Below are 20,266 nucleotides of genomic sequence, written 5' to 3' on the forward strand. Positions count from 1 at the left end.
CCTCGACACAATCCTGTCTCGGAGCTCTACGGACAATTCCTTAGACCTCATGGCTTGCACTGTCAACTGTGGGACCTTATATAGACAGGTTTGTGCCTTTCCAAATCATGTCCAATCAATTGAATTTACCACAGGTTGACTCAAATCAAGTTGTAGAAACATCTCAAGGATGGTCAATGGAAACAGGATGCACTTGAGCTCAATTTCGAGTATCATAGCAAAGGGTCTGAATACTTATGTAAATAAGGTATTTCTGTTTCCTATTTTTAATACGTTTGCTAAAATTTCTAAAAAACAGTTTTTGCTTTGTGGGATATTGGGGTATTGATGACGCCTTTAAGCAGGAGGATGACAAAAAAAGGTTGCAAGAACAGTACACCACAACACTTTTAAGGTGCTTACAGACAGGCCATGGTAAGCGGCGGAGGTCTCATAGACTTCAATGGGAGTAGGGCGGCAGGGCAGTTCTGCAAAATGTTGTTTTAGAGAATTTGGCAGTACGTCCAACCGGCCTCACCACCGCAGATCATGATCCTGTGAGTGGTGCCAAAAGATAAAATTAGCTGAAGTCTTGAGCGGCCGCTGCACATGATTGATGATTTTTTATAGTTTTTTGAAAAATGTAATCCATTTTAGAATAAGGCTGTAACGTAACAAAATGTGGAAAAAGGGAAGGGGTCTAAATACTTTCCAAATGCACTGTATATGCCCACATAAAACACACAAGTAATATACATATACTGTATATGTAACACATATAACTTTTCCGTATGGGACCATGGGGCATAGAAGGCATAGTGTGGAATTAGGGGTAGCTACTCAGATGGTTAGCCATGGAATAAACATAAAATGGGGTGCTGGTGTGCTTCTGCACCCCTTTTAGTTCATTGTCACAAATATCCAGCCCATGTCCAGTCCTACTCAGTGTCTCAGTGTGTGTCCATCAACGTCATTCTGTCTCAGTTGCAGCATTCAAATCGTGGTCATCGTGTGTCTGTGAATCACAACATTAAAGACGATGAGTGATCACAGCATTTCCACAGAGCCATACACAATACAACTTCAGCATTGAGGACAGCATTTTGTTGACAGCATGGTGGTTTACACTCTCTACTGTGTGTGAATGATGGAAGAATCTTACCCCAGCTGTGGGTCCATTTGAGTGTGTGTGGCAGTGGTGGAAAAAGTACCCAATCYTTATACTTGAGTAAAAGTACAAATACCTTGACAGAAAATGACTCAAGTAAAAGTGAAAGTCAGCCAGTAAAATGCTGCTTGAATGAAAGTCTAAAAGTATTTGGTTTTAAATATACGTAAGTATCAAAACTAAATTTAATTGCTCAAATATACTTAAGTATCAAAAGTAACAATAATTTCCAATTCCTTAAATTAAGAAAACTAAACGGCACCATTTTCTTGTTTTTTTGTATTTATTTACTGATAGCCAGGGCCACACTAACACTCAGAAATAATTTCCAAACAAAGTATGTGTGTTTAGTGAGTCTGCCAGATCAGAGGCAATAGGGATGACCAGGGATGTTCTCTTGATAAGTGCATGAATTGGACCATTTTCCTGTCCTAAGAATTCCAAATTTAATGAGTACTTTTGGGTGTCAGGGAAAATGTATGGAGTAAAAAGTACATTATTTTTTAGGAATGTAGTGAAGTAAAATTTGTCAAAAATATGTAAAGTAAAGTACAGTAAACACAAAAAGATTACTTAAATAGCACTTTAAAGTATTTTTACTTAAGTACTTTACACCCCTGATGTGTGGTTACTTAGGCCTGCACATCAACCAGTACTGCTATTTGAATGTCTTCAGAGAGAAGCATGCGTTATATATCAATACCATCTAAATGAATCCCTCCCACAATTGTACCCATAGTACAGAATAATATCTTCAAAGAATGGACAGCTTCAGATCTCAATGGCAGGAGTGTGTATAAGCTTTTGTTCCAGCCTACAAATCATAGCCTATCGCCGTGATTAGTTATGTTGATCATGGTCAATAGATTACATTGATCAAATGTTAGAGCTGGGCTGAGACAAAACCCTACACACTCCTGCTCTTCAGGACTTCCTGCAATGACTGAAATAGACCAAAGAAGGAGAATAGTGTTCCAGGTTGAAACAGCTTACCTAGTTGAAAGGTTCAGGCAGACCCATTGGTTCTGGAAAAGAGAAGGTGCAAATAAGGTTTGTAATTTGGCATCAATAACATGACAGTAATTCTATCTCAAAAACAGAAAATACACTTAAAACTCACCATAGCAGGTAGGACTAAATAAGGTTACGTAACCTTGCCTACTAGGGCTGGGAATTGCCAGGGACCTCACAATACGATATTATCACGATACTTAGGTGCCAATACGATATGTATTGCGATTCTATAGAGGGCTTGCAGTTGCATCACCTAGCAACCGCACCAGACACCATGTTAGAAGATCAGTCAGTCCTCCAATCAGAACCTATTCAAGTAAGAAAATATATATTTGAAAATGKTAGCTACAGGAACTGTGTGTGCAGGCTAACTCAAATGAGCTGCTAACGTAATGTTCGTTAGCAGCTAACGCAAGTGAATTAAATATCACCATCTAGTTAACTTCATATTAGCTAGTTAGCTACCTATGTTGATGTATTTATTGTTCTAACTCTAAATGCATTTGTAGCTAAGTAGCTAGCTAGCTAACAGCCATGTAAGAAGGTGAAAAGATTAGCTAGAAGTTCCAGCTGTCAGAGAGAGTAGGCTACTCTGGATAGGGCAAGTACCTTTGTGGGAGGACATTATGATGTTCCAGTCCCTAGCAAGAAAAACTGAGGACAGAGAGATACAGTGCATTCGGAAAGTATTCAGACCCCTTCATCTACATTTTGTTACGTTACGGGGGGCACAAGTGATGGGTGCACACAAATTATGTATACCGTATACAAATCATTGGTGCCCACCAGTGGAGGCTGCTGAGGGGAGGACGGATCATAATAATGGCTGGAACAGAACAAATGGAATGGCATCAAGAACATGGAAATCATGTGTTTGGTGTATTTGATACCATTCCACTGATTCTTATCACGAGCCCGTCATCCCCAATGAAGGTGCCACCAATCTCCTGTGGTGCACACACATGCAACAGCCAGCGAACAGACAATCTGACAACACTATGAATTTTCAAACAACGCAGAGCGCAATCACACTGGTGGCAATGCACCCTAAAAGCCAATTTATGCTTGATCTGGAAATGTGGTCCGGCTAAAAGCCAATTTATGCTTGCTTTGCAAATGTGATTCGGAGGCTCCGTATGGAGTCTTGCGAAGGCCAAATCGAGCTACATACCGCGTCGCTGTGTGCCTCCCAAATTTTGTAACTATACAGAGCTATATGGAGCCCCCCACATTGACGTAATTGATTGACGGTAGGTGTGGGAGGGGAGGGGGGGTCCTGTATAAACACAAACTCACTTCCTTGACAACTTCCTTCACAACAGCTCTGCTCTGCTCCACGAAGTACAAGAAGGTTGAATGCTCTGACTTTTGCAGAGGCCGCATCACAGTAAATGCTGTATGGCCGCTGGAGACAACGGATTGACCATGCAGAGCCTTTCAGTATAGAAAGTGTGAGGCAATTTCTGAACCTTCCGAAGGCTTGAGAATGCCAAATCGAGCTCAGTACCGCATCGCTTTGCTCCTCCCACATTTTGTAACAATGTGGAGGGCTCCGTATAGCTCCGCATTGACATGATTGGTTGACGGTATGTGAAGGCAGGAGGTCCTGTATAAACACAAACTCACTTCCTTGACAACTTCCTTCACAACAGCTCTGCTTCACGAAGCGCCAGAAGTATGAATGCTCTGACTTCTGCGGAGGTACACTGCCAGGGCTCTGACCTTCACTCTATAGGCTGTCTCATTGTCGTCGGTGATCCGGCCTACCACCATTGTGTCTTCTCCAAACTTAATGATGGTGTTGGAGTCGTGCGAGGCCAAGCAGTTGTGGGTGAACAGGGAATACAGGAGGGGACTGAGCACGCACCCCTGTTGTTGCCTACCCTCATCACCTGGGGGCGGCCCATCATGAAGTCCAGGATTCAGTTGCAGAGGGAGCTCTTCAGCCCCAGGGTCCTTACRTTAGTGATGAGCTTGGATGGCACTAATTAAATCAAATCAAATCAAGCTTTATTTATACAGCACATTTCAGACATGGAATGCAACGCAATGTGCTTTACAGAAAAAAAAACAAATAAAAAACAATGAAAATATAAGCTGAAATATTTACACAAAAAACAAAAGAAAGACAAACTGAATGACTAAAAAGCACGCTAAGGAAAAGCAAAGCTAAAAATATGTTTTAAAATATTTTTTGATTATGTCCACAGTTTCGGCCCCCCTCAGGTTCTCGGGCAGGATATTCCAGAGGCTGGGGGCATAATAACGAAAGGCTGCCTCTCCATGCCTCTTGGTCCAAGGCTTTGGCATAGTTTAAAGGCTAATGCCAGAGGACCTGAGGGACCTACTGGATACACAACTTAAAAGCATGTCAGACATGTATTGGGGTGCACAATCGTGGGTTGATTTAAAAACCAATAGAATAATTGTTTAATTAATTCTAAAACTCACAGGTAGCCAGTGCAGAGACCTTATAACCGGTGTAATGTGTGTAATGTGTGTAATGTGTGCTCTGTATGTTTTGCAGCTGACTAATGGTTTTCTTGGGTAGACCAGACAGGAGAGCATTACAATAGTCAAGCCTGCTTGTAATGAAAGCATGGATGTGTCTCTCTATATCAGCCTGAGAGAGAAATGGCTGCACCTTGGCAATGTTCCTCAGGTGGTAAAAAGCTATCTTGGTCACATTCCTAATGTGTGATTTGAAATGTAGTTAACAATCTAAAATAAAACCAAGGTGTTTTACCTGATGTGTTATCTTTATTGTCCATGAATTAAAACGTGTGGCTAGATTCTCTGTCTGTGCTTTGGCTCCAAGTACAGTGGTCTTGTCTTGATTTACCTGGAGGAAGTTGTGAGCCATCCAAGTATTTAAATTACTAATACAGTCTAATAATTTATCTGTGGAGCTAAAATCCTCTGGAGACACAGAAATGTAAAGCTGTGTATCGTCTGTGTAGCAGTGAAAATCAATGCTGGCTTTCTGATAACACTGCCAAGGGGTAACATATATAAACTGAACCATGCAGTACCCAAAATCGAACCTTGTGTAACGCCACATGTCATGTACTGTATTTTCTCTGAGTTAAGTTCACCAAGGTGACCAAAAACTGTTGACCGGTTAAATAGGTCCGAAACCAATTTAGAACTGGACCGGAGATGGTGTTGAAAGCTGAGCTGTAGTCAGTTAACAGCATTCTCACATACTGTAGGTGTTCCTTTTGTCCAGGTGGGAAAGGGCAGTGTGGAGTGCAATAGAGATTGCGTCATCTGTGGATCTGTTGGGGCTATATGTGAATTGGAGTTGGTCCAATGTGTCTGGTATGATAGTGTTGATGTGAGGKATGACCAGCCTTTCGAAGCATTTCATGGCTTCAGATGTTAGTGCTACAGGGCYGTAGTCATTTAGACAGGTTACCTTGGCTTTCTTAGGCACAGGGACTATAGTGGTTTGCTTGAAACATGTTGGTATTGCAGACTGGGTCAGAGAGAGCTTGAAAATGTCAGTGAAGACACTTAGCGCATGCTCTGAGTACCCGTCCTGGTACGCATCTTACGAGCGTCAGAGCCAGTGTAGTAGGTTTTCGATCTTAGTCCTGTATTTGARGCTTTGCCTGTTTGATGGTTCGTCYAGGGCATAGTGGGATTTCTTATAAGCGTCCGGATTAGAGTTCCTGCTCCTTGGAAGCAACAGATCTAGCCGTTAGTTCAGTGCGGATGTTGGCTGTAATCCATGGCTTCTGGTTTGGATATGTGTCACGCCTGCTCCCGCTCTCCCTCTCTGGCACTCGAGGGTGCCAGACTGCCTATCATTACGCACAACTGTCCCCTTCGTTACGAGAACCTGCGCCTCATTGGACCCACCTGAACTCTATCATTATTTGATTGCCTTTATCTATCTGATTCCTCTGTTTGTTCACTGTGTCTGCATTGATGTTGTTACTTTGTCCGCTGTCCAGACGCTGTTCCTGTCCTGTTTTATGTCCGTTATTCACTAAATGTTCTCCCTGTACCTGTTTCCTGTCTCCAGCGTCACTCCTTACAGAATGCAGATACCAAAATTGGAAGCATCAGGGAGGCCTGTTTTTTTGTTGGTGACGTRGGGTCCGGGAACTGGGGGTGCCTCAGCTAGCTTGTCGGGCATCCATGCTCTAGCTGGCTCGAGAGGTTTTTCTTGCCCCGGTGGGCAGGCGCCCACCCCACGTCCTACTTCGGCGGGCTATCGGCCTCCCATGCCTCAGCCGGTTTGCCAGGCTCCCACGCCTCTGCCGMTTCGTCGGGCTTCTACGCCCCAGCCGGCTTGTACATCGCCCACACCTCAGCCGGTTTGTCAGACTCCTACGTCTCAGCGGGATCATCAGACTTTCACGCTTCTACTGGATCATCAGGCTTTCACGCCTCCACCGGACCATCAGGCTCCCACGCCTCTGCCGGTTCGTCGGCATCCCACCTGGGCGAGCCTGATGGGCCGGCTGAGGAATGGGCGATAGACAAGCCGTCTGGGGCGTAGAAGCCCAACGAACCGGCAGAGGCGGGGGAGCCTGGCGAACCGGCTGAGGCGTGGGTGCCTGATGATCCCGGGGAGGAGGGGGGTACTGTCACGCCTGCTCCCGCTCTCCCTCTCTGGCACTCGAGGGCGCCAGACTGCCTTTCATTACGTGCACCTGTCCCCTTCGTTACGCGCACCTGCGCCTCATTGGACCCACCTGAACCTGAACGCTGTTCCTGTCCTGTTTTATGTCCGTCATTCATTAAATGCTCTCCCTGTACCTGCTTCCTGTCTCCAGCGTTGATCCTCACAGATATATACGTATGGTCACTGTAGGGACAACGTTGTCGATGCACTTAATAATGAAGCCGGTGACTGATGTCGTAAACTCCTCCATGCCATCGGATGAATCCCGGAACAGTCTGTGCTAGCGAAACAATCCTGTTTTTAGCATCCGCTTCATCGGACCACTTCCGTATTGACGCATCATAGGTACTTACTGTTTGAGTTTTTTCTTGTAAGCAGGAATCAGGAGGATAGTTATGGTCAGATTTGTGGAGGGCGGGGAAGAGCTTTGTTTGCATCTCTCTATGTGGACTAAAGGTGATCTAGATTTTATCCCTCTAGTTGCACAGGTGACACGCTGGTAGAAATAAGGCCAAACGGATTTCAGTTCTCCTGCATTAAAATCAATCTGTCCACTAGGAACCCTGCCTCTGGATGAGCATTTTCTTCTTTGCTTATGGCKCTATACAGCTCGTTGAGTGCAGGCTTAGTTCCAACATCGGTTTGTGATGGTAAATAGACAGCTACAAAAAATACAGAAGAAAACTCTCTTGGTAAATAGTATGTTCTACAGCCGTCAAACTCAACTCTGGACCTTGAAGGCAGTTCCACTGCATTTTTTCATTGTTCCCCTGTCACGCACTAACCTTAGAGAGCCTTTTTATTTCTCTATTTGGTTAGGTCAGGGTGTGATTTGGGTGGGCAATCTAGTTTTCCTATTTCTTTGTTTTGCCTGGTATGGTTCCCAATCTATCGTTGTCTCTGATTGGGGATCATACTTACGCAGCCTTTTTTCCAACCTTAGTTTGTGGGAACTTGATTTTGTTAGTTACTGTATAGRCTGCAGAACTTTACGTTCGTTTTGTATTTTGTTGGTTTTTGGTGTTCATTTTTAAATAAAGTAAGATGTTCTCCTACCACGCTGCACCTTGGTCTCATTCCAACAACGGACGTAACATCCCCTCTAATCAGGGTGTGTGAAATTCATTATCAGGTAGAACAGAACCAGCAGGCTTCGGACCTCGTAGGGTAAGAGTTGAGTACCGCTGGTCTATAGCTTATCATGAGGTATTATTCTAACTCAGGCGAGCAGAACCTCGAGACTTTCTTCATATTAGAGGTCGCACAACCAGCTGCACACCCTGTTCTAACCAGACTCTGCCATTCTGTCCTGCCGATGCATAGAAAAAACAGCTAGATGTATATTATCCATGTCCTTGTTCAGCCATGACACAACTCCGATGTTGTGTCATGTTGTGTCAAGTGTTTTTTCTCCAAGTTGCCAGAATGTCACGTGTCCTATTTTTGTATCAGTACACTCATAACAACCTAATCCTTACGGAACTTCTATTCGATCAAACAAGCCACATGTAGAAAATAAGCCTTTCCATTTTWTGTTAACCAAATTGGACACTCATTGTACGCCATACAAAAACTCCTCGCTTGCTGAGAGACAAAAACAAAGAAAACAGATTTTCAGAAAACAGATTTTGGGCCCAGTTATCCCTCTCGCTTTGCCTCATCCTCTCTTTTGAAAGTCAATGCTGACACCAGGAGGCGCCTCACCTCCACTGGACCTGAAGGTTTCTTACAACTTTGACGGTGCTCTGTCATTGAGATCAGGACAACAACATTAACCCTATCAGTCCATAGATTTCAGCAAAAATTTACTTTTATTTATCTGACTTTGCTATTAGGATTGCTATTTTACCAGTAAAATATAGCTAGCTAGATAGCTAGATATGCTCCACATAGCTATAATTATTAGCTAGCTAGCTAGATAGCTAACTACATGGCTAGAAATTTTCATTAGGTATCTGTTTCTGTGATATGTCATGATTCCTAGAAATAGTAGCTAAGCCTGCTGGCTGTTGATTGTAGTAAGTAATGTTGACTAAGCATGAAGCCTAACCCTTATGATGATAACTAGCTAGCCTCTCAGCCAAGCTTTTTGACTTGAATGTAACTGTCAATGATGTTATGTACTGTTAATGCACGCATAGGTCATGGACTKAGTTCATTCAGGAATTACATAACTTTCCTGCCAGTGATGCAACAATGCCAATATGGTGATTTAGAGTTACAGTTAGCTGGTGTTCTAAAGCCTAGTGTTTCCATTCCCCTTTAACCACGCCCCTCTGCAAACAGGCCTTCTGCAATGATTATTACAAGGCGGTTCTTCTTTAAGAGAATAAGACGTTACCATTTGTGTATTAAAATGAATGGCTAAATGTGATGTTGCATACATCCCCAATAATCTGGCTTCCTGAATTCAAGTTTTTGATGAACCAAACTTTATCAATGTACAAGCAACAGTCATTTTTCATGCTTTGGTCATCCTACTTTACTTTGATCTCGTTTCTTCCAAATATCATCCAATTTGAAGAAAAACATGGTTTTGACTATTCAGGTCCTTTAAACAGATTGAACACAAACTTAACAAATAAATAAATACTTGTCACTTTACAATTTAGAGTTAAGTGCAGAAAAAGAAGGAAAGGTCAAAACGAGGGGTCACACTTACAGTCTCTCAAGGTGTTTGTAGCGGATGAACTGGTCTGGTTGGAGAGCTGTTATCTGGTTGCTGTTCAGCTCACTGAAGGCATAGATAGCTGCTAGTTTGACTGTGCATAAACCACGTTTCCATCCACAGTTTTTATGCGAGTAAAGTCATACCGTATWAAAAAAAWKAAATKATGACAGCTGTGATGGAAACAGGAAGATTCCAGCATAGGGCAACCTGTCATTAGCATCTGGCTCTGTGGAGCATTCGGAGATGAGGCCTACCCCAAACTATTCAATCAAATTCTATATTGCATGTTGTCATTCGGTTACAGTGCATTCGGAAAGTATTCAGACCCCTTGACTTTTTCCACATTTTATTACGTTACAGCCTTATTCTAAAATGTATTAAATAAAAAAATCCTCATTAATCTACACACAGTACCCCATAATGACAAAGCAAAAACTGTTTTTTTGATTTTTTTTGCAAATGTGTTACAAATAGAAAACAGAAATAACTTATTTACATAAGTATTCAGACCCTTGCTATGAGACTCGAAATTGAGCTCAGGTGCATCCTGTTTCCATTGATCATCCTTGTGATGTTTTTACAACTTGATTGGAGTCTACCTGTGGTAAATTCAATTGATTGGACATGATTTGAAAGGCACACACCTGTCTACATAAGGTCCCACAGTTGACAGTGTATGTCAGAGCAAAAACCAAGCCATTGGTTCGAGGGAATTGTCCGCAGAGATCTGAGACAGGATTGTGTCGAGGCACAGGGGTACCAAAAAATGTCTGCAGCATTGATGGTCACCAAGAACACAGTGGCCTCAATCATTCTTAAATGGAAGAAGTTTGGAACCACCAAGACTCTTTCAAGAGCTGGCCGCCCGGCCAAACTGAGTAATCGGAGGAGAAGGGCCTTGGTCAGGGAGGTGACCAAGAACCCGATGTTCACTCTGACAGAGCACCAGAGTTTCTCTGTACAGTAGAGATGGGTGAACCTTCCAGAAGGACAACCATCTCTGCAGCACTCCTCAAATCAGGCCTTTATGTTAGAGTGGCCAGACTGAAGCCACTCATCAGTAAAAGGCACATGACAGCCCGCTTGGAGTTTGCTCAAAGTCACCTTTAGACTCTCAGACCATGAGAAACAAGATTCTCTGGTCTGATGAAACCAAGATTCAACTCTTTGGCCTGAATGCCAAGCGTCACGTCTGGAGGAAACCTGGCTCCATCCCTACGGTGAAGCATGGTTGTGGCAGCATCATGCTGTGGGAATGTTTTTCAGCGGCAGGGACTAGGAGACTAGTCAGCATCGAGGGAAAGATCAACGGAGAAAAGTACAGAGAGATCCTTGATGAAAACCTGCTCCAGAGCACTCAGGACCTCAGACTGGGGCGAAGGTTCACCTTCCAACAGGACAATGACCCTAAGCACTGTCATGACTGGCCTGTTTGGGTCAGGTTACCGTGGATCACACTCCTACAAGAGACATTTGTCACACATCTTCCAGAGGGGGAGAGATCGAGAGGTATGGAGGTGGGGAGTTTTATGACACCTCCTGCCCATTGTAAATCTTAAGGCAGCAGACTAAATCCATTTGTCCTCTCAGTATGGAGGAATGGAATGTATGATGGGCCTATGGAGAACCTACCTCAGAACAGTAACATGCAATAAATGGACTTTGGGACAATATGTTTCGTCAGACAAAATGGTGGTAATGACGATAGATGGAATATGAAAACGAATGTTGTTTTCGTTATGTTATTAAAAGTTAAATGACGACGTTATAACGAAAACATTGTAACGTGAAGAGTTTTCACAATATGCACCTGATGTTTGCATAATGTACTTTGTGTAGAAAATGTCCAGATCAAAGAGAGTGTTTTTGTAAAGATGAAATGTGAAGTTAGTTGTCTAAATTGGATCTGAGTAAAATCCAGACTTTGCCTCTTAACTAGTTATGCCCAGAGAACCTGCCCTCAAGATGGAAACGCCCATTTCTGACCCGAGGGTATAAAACATGTGAGTTAAGAATTAACATTATGACCACGAGCTGCAGCCAAGGTCCGATTAGTTGTAACCCCAAAACGCAACACGAGGTTGAAGAAGACAAAGGAACCTTTTAATAATCTATGCTACGGATGAGTAGTTATGTCTAAGAGGGGGAATTCAAGCATCACCACCAGGTTATTCTTTCTAAGGAATCGTGTGTCTACACTGCTTTCATTCCCACGCTGGAACCACCTATATGGCCGATTAGCCGTCCTCAGAAGACCCCTCTTTTGGAACAAGCGCGAGGAAACAGACCACTAAGAGAAAGGGCACTGATGTCGTGTGGACAATCAGAGAGTTACACCCAGTAACAACACAAGTGTCGCCATCAGAGGAGAAGTCGGAACTCGGTCCATGAAGAGATACCCCATCGGAGACCTTCGACACGTAATTACATCATTATATTCTGACCCATAAGAGCCGGCAGTTCGGGGCCAGGTTAGGGTTAAACTAAGCATAGTTTACAAATGTACCCAAGTCTGCTTTTCTCTCGTCCACTCTCTCTTTCTCTCTCTATTGAAATCCCCATTTTGTGTAACACGTGTAATATTGTGTTAGGGACCTGTTTCATTGTACTAAATTCTAATCAATAGCCCAGACTGTGTGTATGTGTATCTTATATTATAATTTTAGCTTGTTAGTAAATAAATAATCACCTCAATTGGTGTGGTACGCACTTATTTAGTGGGACTGGGGTTTGTGCAGAATCCCGGATTATGCGATGTTCAGAATGAGACTGTAGAGGAAATGTATTAATTAGCGACTGTTGTACAATCGATATTCTGATATTCTTAGAGTTCATTTGAGAAATAGAAACCCAATAAAGCCAAACTTTCCCATGTTGTCACAGGTTACTGAGTTAATATTTACCTGATTCATTTAATCACGTAATTATAAACAGTTAATCATTTGATGAACAGCAGTCTTCACGTTAATCAATCCAACGTCACAACAGCACACAGCCAAAACAATGCAGGACTGGCTTTGTGACAAGTCTCTGAATGTCCTTGAGTGGCCTCCCAGAAACCGGACTTGAACCCGATCGAACATCTCTGGAGAGTCCTGAAAATAGCTGTGCAGAAACACTCCCCATCCAACCTGACAGAGCTTGAGAGGATCTGCAGAGAAGAATGGGAGAAATTCCCCAAATACAGTTGTGCCAAGCTTGTAGCGTCATACCCAAGAAGATTCGAGGCTGTAATCGCTGCCAAAGGTGCTTCAACATAGTCCTGAGTTAAGGGTCTGCATACTTATGTAAATGTCATATTTCAGTTTTGTATTTGTAACACATTTGCAAACATTTCTAAAAACCCGTTTTTGCTTTTTCATTATGGGGTATTGTGTAGATTGATCAGGGGGAAAAAACGAATCAATCAATGTTAGAATAAGGCTATAAAAACATGTGGGAAAAGTCAAGGGGTCTGAATACTTTCCGAATGCACTGTTAGCCTGTAATTGATTGAACTTCACAATGTGGTGAAATTGCACGTGATGAGCTTGGTGCTCTTTTCCAATAAATATTGACGGTCTTATTCTGGTGACATGATGATCCATGGTTGACTACCCTTTGATAAATAAAAATATTCTCACTCTTATCCATTATAATCTCATCATGTAGACTAGCCTACCCACACAGCCTACCCACACTGTATCTGCGAGCTGTTGGCAAGAGCACACGTGCCAAGACCAGATTACGCACATTTAACGCAACAGCTTTTGTGACAAAACTATTGGGAGAGTTGAAAATGCGATGGAAACACATTGAACTATTCGGTACATGAATACTTAAGCGAAAAAGTACATTTTATGTGCACTATGTCATTACAAACAGATTTTTATCTGCAAAAGTCAGTTTGGTGGAATCACACCACTGGTGGGAAAATGCACATATTTTCTTTATGCAGACTTTTGAATATTCTCATGAAAATCTGTCGCCAATTGGATGGAAAACTAGCTATAGATGTACACATTTTGTCCTGACATTTTGTCCTGATTATTCTACAATGTAGAAAACAGTAAAAATAAAGAAAAACCCTTGAATGAGTAGGTGTGTCCAAACTTTTGACTGATGACTTTCCAAGGGCAGGAATCCAATATACTCACAGAGCTGTTATATTGGAAGACACAGCTGGGACGCTGAGGAGACCCTTTTTGTTACAGTTTATTCTCCTGCCCTCACAGAAACATACCTCTGGGAACACGTCCAGTACTGCAGGACAGAAGCACAGAAGACATGCACAGACACGCAGTTGTCCCAAATACCATTTCCTGAAATTACTGTTTGATATAATTCCTAAAAGTTTCTTAGAATTGCTTAAATTATTTATGTTATTTACAGTAACAGAAGGATGTGAATGGATGACCTCAAAGCATGATTTCATATTTAAAATGGGTTGACACATTTTTTGCTTTAGTTCAGGTTTAGTTCAAGTATTATCAATTCAAAGCAGTGCAACATTAGTTAGGCTATGTAAATAGTTGCATTTGCATCAGAAAATGTTACTCATCAACTCACTGCATTCCTTGGAATCTTCAACATTTTTCTTCATAAAGGCATCAAAAAGATGTGGCCACCCGCTGTTATCCACTGTACAGGGACACATTACAGTGAATGTTTTTATTTTTGTGCATACATTATGTGTGTGTTTTTGTGTGTAACTTAAATGTGTGAAGTTATAGACATACAGGTAACTGCCAAAAGAAACACTAGCATATAACGTTGGGCCACCACGAGCCACCAGAACAGTTTCAATGCGCCTTGGCATAGATTCTTTCAACTCTATTGGAGGGATGCGACACCATTCTTCCACGAGAAATTGAAAAAAGTCTATACTTTACCCCAGGATACCCATTATGGGTGGTAACTATAGAAACAAGGTAGCTTTATTCACGTCAGGGGAATTTAGCGAAACAAGATTGCTATATTCATGTCAGCAGAATTTAGTGAAAAGTGTCAGCCTATTGTTATTGCTTTTCCATTTGAGTTTTTCTGTGTTGTACTTGCATTCAGTAGTGTCTATGAATCACATGATTATGAAGGCCTAAATATATGAAAGTGTGTATTCTTATTTTTTATTTATGTAGCTCTGGCCTTGTGATGAACTTGTCTATTAATGATATGTATTATGTCATGTTTTATGTTTTATGTGGACCCCAAGAAGAGTATCTGCTGCATTAGCATTAGCTAATTGGGGATCCTAATAAAATGCTAAATACCATAATTTAGTGTTTTGTTGATTAATTAATTACATAATTAACTCAGGAGCCACACCTGTGTGGAAGCACCTGCTTTCAATATACTTTGGATCCTTATTTACCCAAGTGTTTCCTAAAATTTGTCAGTTAACTATATGTTTGTTCATGTTTGGTGTGACTAGATCCCTCAAACTCAACTCTGGACCTCGAAGCCAGTTCTCCTGCTTTTTCATTGTTCCCCTCTAATCAAGGACTAATTTAGACCTGGGACACCAGGTGGGTGCAATTGATTATCAGGTAGAACAGAAAACCTGCAGGCTCTGGACCTTGTAGTGTAAGAGTTGAATACCCCTGGACTAGATGCTTGATGACTATCTCAGAGCAGATGCATTGCAGCAGAAATAATTGTCTTCTAAATGCTATCGTATTTCCACCACCCCTGCCCTCCCTCCCACTTCAACTAGGGAGGCAGGTACCCTAGTGGTTAGGGCCAGTAACTGAGAGGTTGCTGGTTCGAATACCCGAGCCGACAAGGTGAGACATTTGTTGATGTGCTCGTGCAAGGAACTTAATCCTAATTTGCTCCAACTTAATCCTAATTTGCGGTACTACTATGGCTGACCCTGTAAAACAACACATTTCACTGCACCTATCTGGTGTGTGACAAAAACATACTGCACAATAACCATCTGTCTACACTCTTGTAGCTGATGTTGTTCAAGGCTCACCGCAGTTCTCCTCATCAGCTCCGTTAGCACAGTCCTGGACCCCATTGCAGTGGTAAAGCTGGGGCAGGCACACAGACAGGTTGCCACAGGGGAACTGGCCCAGTGGACAGACAGGGTAGAGGCTGCTGTCTGTGGAGGATTTTAAAGGAGACACTAAAACATCTCTGATTCAATCCAAAAATACCTTAAAAGCCTTTTCGAGTAGCATGGACGTATTTCTAGTATCAATGGATAGAAGTAATCAAAAACAAGAGAATGAAGTCAAATAGAAAATAGAGAAATGAAGACATATGAAATGAAAAATGTATGATACATTGAAACATTGTATGAGCACAATGGCTTTGTAAATGGCCTGCTTGGAGGTAAACAAGTACAGCTAAGTGCACTTATTTGTCACTGTCATATTTCATGTAGAGACCATAGGTTTATTCTAAATTATGCAAGATATTTATTAGCTGAGTACCTATGGTTAAGTACAGTGATTAAATAAAAACAAATGAATAGGCTTTTTGAAATATAACAAATACACAGTCCTACGTTAAAGACGTTGAATTAATAGATTATACATGACATCTATGATGATAGTTTTGCCTCCTTTCCAAGATGTCTGAGTTCATGATGCTGTCAGGTCACATGACTGATGGAAGCTGTGCTTAGAACTCTGACTGATCTGCCACCACTCGTGTGACCTCACATCCTCAAGACATCACGCAGGTTCCCCTGTGTTCCCCCACATTCCCTATGGTGGCAGTGGAACAGCTCTGGGGTTGGATGAAGTTTTTTTCCTTAATTATTACAACATTTTTCCACATTTCATCTGTATCTAAAAAACAAGACATTATAAAAGTCAACTTTACAGTTCATTGGTTTGTATTTGTACATTTGAATGAGTTACCCAAGGGAATGAAGCCATTAGACAGTTTCACACTTTTACTACTGTATGTTTAATTTGACACAATGTACATCCTACATGTGATGCTCTGCATAATCACAAGCAACTCTTTCAACTGTTTAATTTCCCTCATGCTCAAAAGGTTAGTTCAAATGCTGACTTGAATATTGAAATATACACTTAGCATTAAAATGTGCCGATAATAAATCTTGCATTTTAATTCTGTATCTTTGAAATTCAAGACAACCGGTTTCAGCATCATTTCAATAGTCTTGTAGACTGTAATTGTATGTGGAGAATTTGTGATCTGTCTCAGTGTTCAAAGATTGTGGTTCATTCTATCATACATTGCTTCTGTTCAGTGCAGTTACTAAATGTGGGTCTTACATAAGTGCTTGTCATAAAACAACAGCAAGTCATTCCATGTTTAACACTATTTCACAATCTGCAAACAAACACAGCAAAATGTGCAACAAGGTTAATCTAAACCAAACAGATATAGCAAATAAATTGCTACAAAAAGCAAACATTGCAACAAGTGGCTGCTTGCTTGTAATCACACTGTGGAAATCTCCACCCACCTGCTGCTTGGGTGAACCACCACCAATGAATATGTGTATGATATTTGAATCTGTATCTAAATTAGTGTACGTCTACTCTAGAGAGACCCTATTGTGTTCAGGAATGCTATGTGGCATTTTGTCATACTTAAATAAATAATAATATATTTTTTTAAATACAATAATAAATATATACATTACCAGTCAAAAGTTTGGACACACCTACTCATTGAAGGGTTTTTATTGATTTGTGCTATTTTCTACATTGTAGAATAATAGTGAAGACATCAAAACTATCAAATAACACATATGGAATCATGTAATAACCGAAAAAGTGTTAAACAAATCAAAATTGATTTTAGATTCTTGAAAGTAGCCACCCTTGGCCTTGATGACAGCTTTGCACACTTGGCATTCTCTCATCCAGCTTCAAGAGGAATGCTTTTCCAACAGTCTTGAAGGAGTTCCCACATATGCTGAGCACTTGTTGGCTGCTTTTCCTTCACTCTGCGATCCAACTCGTCCCAAACCATCTCAATTGGGTTGACGTTGGGTGATTGTGGAGGCCAGGTCATCTGATGCATCACCATCACTCTTCTTCTTGGTCAAATAGAAAACCAAATGATAGTCCCACTAAGCGCACACCAGATGGGATGGCGTATCGCTGCAGAATCCTGTGGTAGCCATGCTGGTTAAGTATGCCTTGACTTCTAAATAAATCACAGACAGTCACCAGCAAAGCACCCCCACACCATCCCACCTCCTCCTCCATGCTTCACGATGGGAACCACAAATGCGGTGATCATCCGTTCACCTACTCTGTGTCTCACAAAGACACGGCGTTTGGAACCAAAAATCTCAAATTTGGACTCATCCAACCAAAGGACATATTTCCACCGGTCTAATAGCCATTGCTCATGTTTCTTGGCCCAAGCAAGTCTCTTCTTCTTATTGGTGTCCCTTAGTAGTGGTTTCTTTGCAGCAAATTGACCATCAAGGCCTGATTCACACAGTCTCCTCTGAACAGTTGATGTTGAGATGTGTCTGTGACTTGAACTCTGTGAGGTGCAATCTGAGGTGCAGTTAATTGKCGATTTCTGAGGCTGGTAACTCTAATGAACTTATCCTCTGCAGCTAAGGTAACTCTGGGTCTTCCTGTCCTGTGGTGGTCCTCATGAGAGCCAGTTTCATCATAGCACTTGATGGTTTTTGCAACTGCACTTGAAGAAACTTTCAAAGTTCTTGAAATGTTCCACATTGACTGACCTTCATGTCTTAAGGTAATGATGGACTGTCATTTCTCTTTCCTTATTTGAGCTGTTCTTGCCATAATATGGACTTTAAAGACTTGGTCTTTTACCAAATAGTGCTATCTTCTGTATATCACCCCTACCTGACAGACTGTCTCAAACGCATTAAGGACAGAAATTCCACAAATGAACTTAACAAGGCACACCTGTTAATTGAAATGCATTCCAGGTGACTACCTCATGAAGCTGGTTGAGAGAATGCCAAGAGTGTGCAAAGCTGMAATCAAGGCAAAGGGTGGCTACTTGAAGAATCWKAAATATAAAATATATATTTTTGATTTGTTTAACACTTTTTTGGTTACTACATGATTCCATATGTGTTATTTCATAGTTTTGACYTCTTCACTATTATTCTACAATGTAGAAAATAGAAAAAATAAAGAGAAACCCTGGAATGAGTAGGTYTGTCCCAACTTTTGACTGGAACTGTGTATAACCTTTATTTCAACAGAGAGTCATCTCTTTCACAGATAAGCCCTGCATACACATTAATATAGATCAATACACATCAATATAAAGTACACACATCACTATTCACATCAATACACAAAAAGCAAAACACATTCATAGAAAACAAACACATTTTTCAGTAATAATGTGCTCAATGAGCTTTTTGAATTTCCCTAGAGACACCAATTCATCCAACTTTAGAGAGCCTTGGAGACCATTCCACAAGCAAGGTGCAAAAAAACTAAAAGCTGATTTACCGAACTCAGTGGAGACTGGGTCTGGTATCTCGTACGTATATAACAATGACATAAGGTACGGTGGAAGTTCATGCTATAGGGCTTTAGAAACAAAAAGAGTGCAATGCATCGATCTACGACACTTCAGAGAGGGCCAGCCTACTTTCTGATACAGAATACAATGCTGTACTGAACCTATCGTCCGTAATAAAGCGTAGTGTGCTATGATAAACTGCGTACAATGGCTTCAATACAGTGGCAGCTGCACTTATATATTTGAACAATATCGCTATAACCAGTCTATAATCAATAAGTTTACTGCTATTTAATGAAAAGCATGGCCTATTCCTATAAAATAAGCCCATTTTAATTCTTAATTTCTTAACTCAACAAATTTCTTAACAAATGTCTTAATCCTTAAGAGTCCATTGACGTACCCGTGCYTCAATCTAAATAACAGAATAAAACATTCCCCATCAAAATATGTCAGTTTAAGCTAAATATATAAAAGAATTTGCATGGGCTGCATCTCAAATCCACCACATCTGCATATGTCAGACTTCCGCATCTACGGTGGAAGGTGGCAGAGTTACAGCCAATGACATATATAAACCCTGGATTATATAATGGATGTTATACTGGAACTCTTAATTTCTTAACTAATTCATCAAATTTCTTAACTAATGTGTTAACTAACTCACGTATTTGGACTAATGCAAAACAAATATAATGTAATGTTATGGGTCAATGCCCCCATTCTACTCAGGAGGGATATTCATATATTATTTAGTAGACATTAACAGGCAATTCAAACCTGTGTATGTTATCACAAATAAGGTGTACTTTCAGTGCCATCCAATAGCACTTTGATTCCCTTTCCTCATTTTCACTAATGAGAATGACATGATTCATAGAAGCAGGATAATCATTTGTCAATGTCTGAATCCCAGTCTATACAGTTATTATCCTATTATTGATACCAAAATTAAATGACTTACCTATGACAGCTGTCAGAGAAAGATAACCGAAGATGCATAGAGGGTGCATTATAGGAGCAGTAACGAGATGCATCTCTCTTTTCGTAATCCTGATCCAAGTGGGAATGAGGCTCCACTGCACTGACTCCACCAGCTTTTGGTGTCAGATCTCTCAAACACATAGCCTCTTGCATTTAAGTGTGTGCTGCATACACACACTCTCCATCTCTCATTTTACTCTCTCTCACTTATTCACTCACTTACTCGTTCTCTGTCTCTCACATACATACACACACACGGCTGAACATTCGCTTATACAATTACTCTGCCAATGTGGAAAAAAAGAGAACAATACAACAATAGCCATTATTGGTTATTGATCATCTCTTGACTACATCCTGCCTGGGTACTGTACAT

The 20,266-nt window shown here is 41.3% G+C and overlaps 1 protein-coding gene across 5 annotated transcripts in view; it reads right to left on the bottom strand.

The window, feature by feature from the left end:
• LOC111951072 (relaxin receptor 1) overlaps positions 1 to 19,998 on the bottom strand; it is a 31,019-nt gene extending 11,021 nt beyond the window's left edge. Inside the window, exons 1-5 of one of the 5 annotated variants that reach the window (XM_023969062.2) lie at positions 19,871 to 19,998; positions 15,425 to 15,553; positions 14,017 to 14,088; positions 13,605 to 13,710; positions 9,460 to 9,531 (exon numbers count right to left, since the gene is read on the bottom strand). In XM_023969062.2, coding sequence (XP_023824830.1) covers positions 9,460 to 9,531; positions 13,605 to 13,710; positions 14,017 to 14,088; positions 15,425 to 15,553; positions 19,871 to 19,943 — 452 coding nt within the window. In that variant the 5' untranslated portion in view covers positions 19,944 to 19,998. Of the gene's footprint in view, positions 1 to 402; positions 535 to 921; positions 995 to 2,140; positions 6,591 to 9,459; positions 9,532 to 13,604; positions 13,711 to 14,016; positions 14,089 to 15,424; positions 15,554 to 19,870 lie in introns of those variants that run through there. The other 4 variants (XM_023969063.2, XM_023969064.2, XM_023969065.2 and 1 more) reach the window with 4 other exon arrangements.
• Between the last annotated feature and the right edge of the window lie 268 nt (positions 19,999 to 20,266).

The sequence above is a fragment of the Salvelinus sp. IW2-2015 genome, linkage group LG23 (assembly GCF_002910315.2).
Source record: "Salvelinus sp. IW2-2015 linkage group LG23, ASM291031v2, whole genome shotgun sequence".
In the NCBI taxonomy this organism is placed as follows: domain Eukaryota; kingdom Metazoa; phylum Chordata; class Actinopteri; order Salmoniformes; family Salmonidae; genus Salvelinus; species Salvelinus sp. IW2-2015.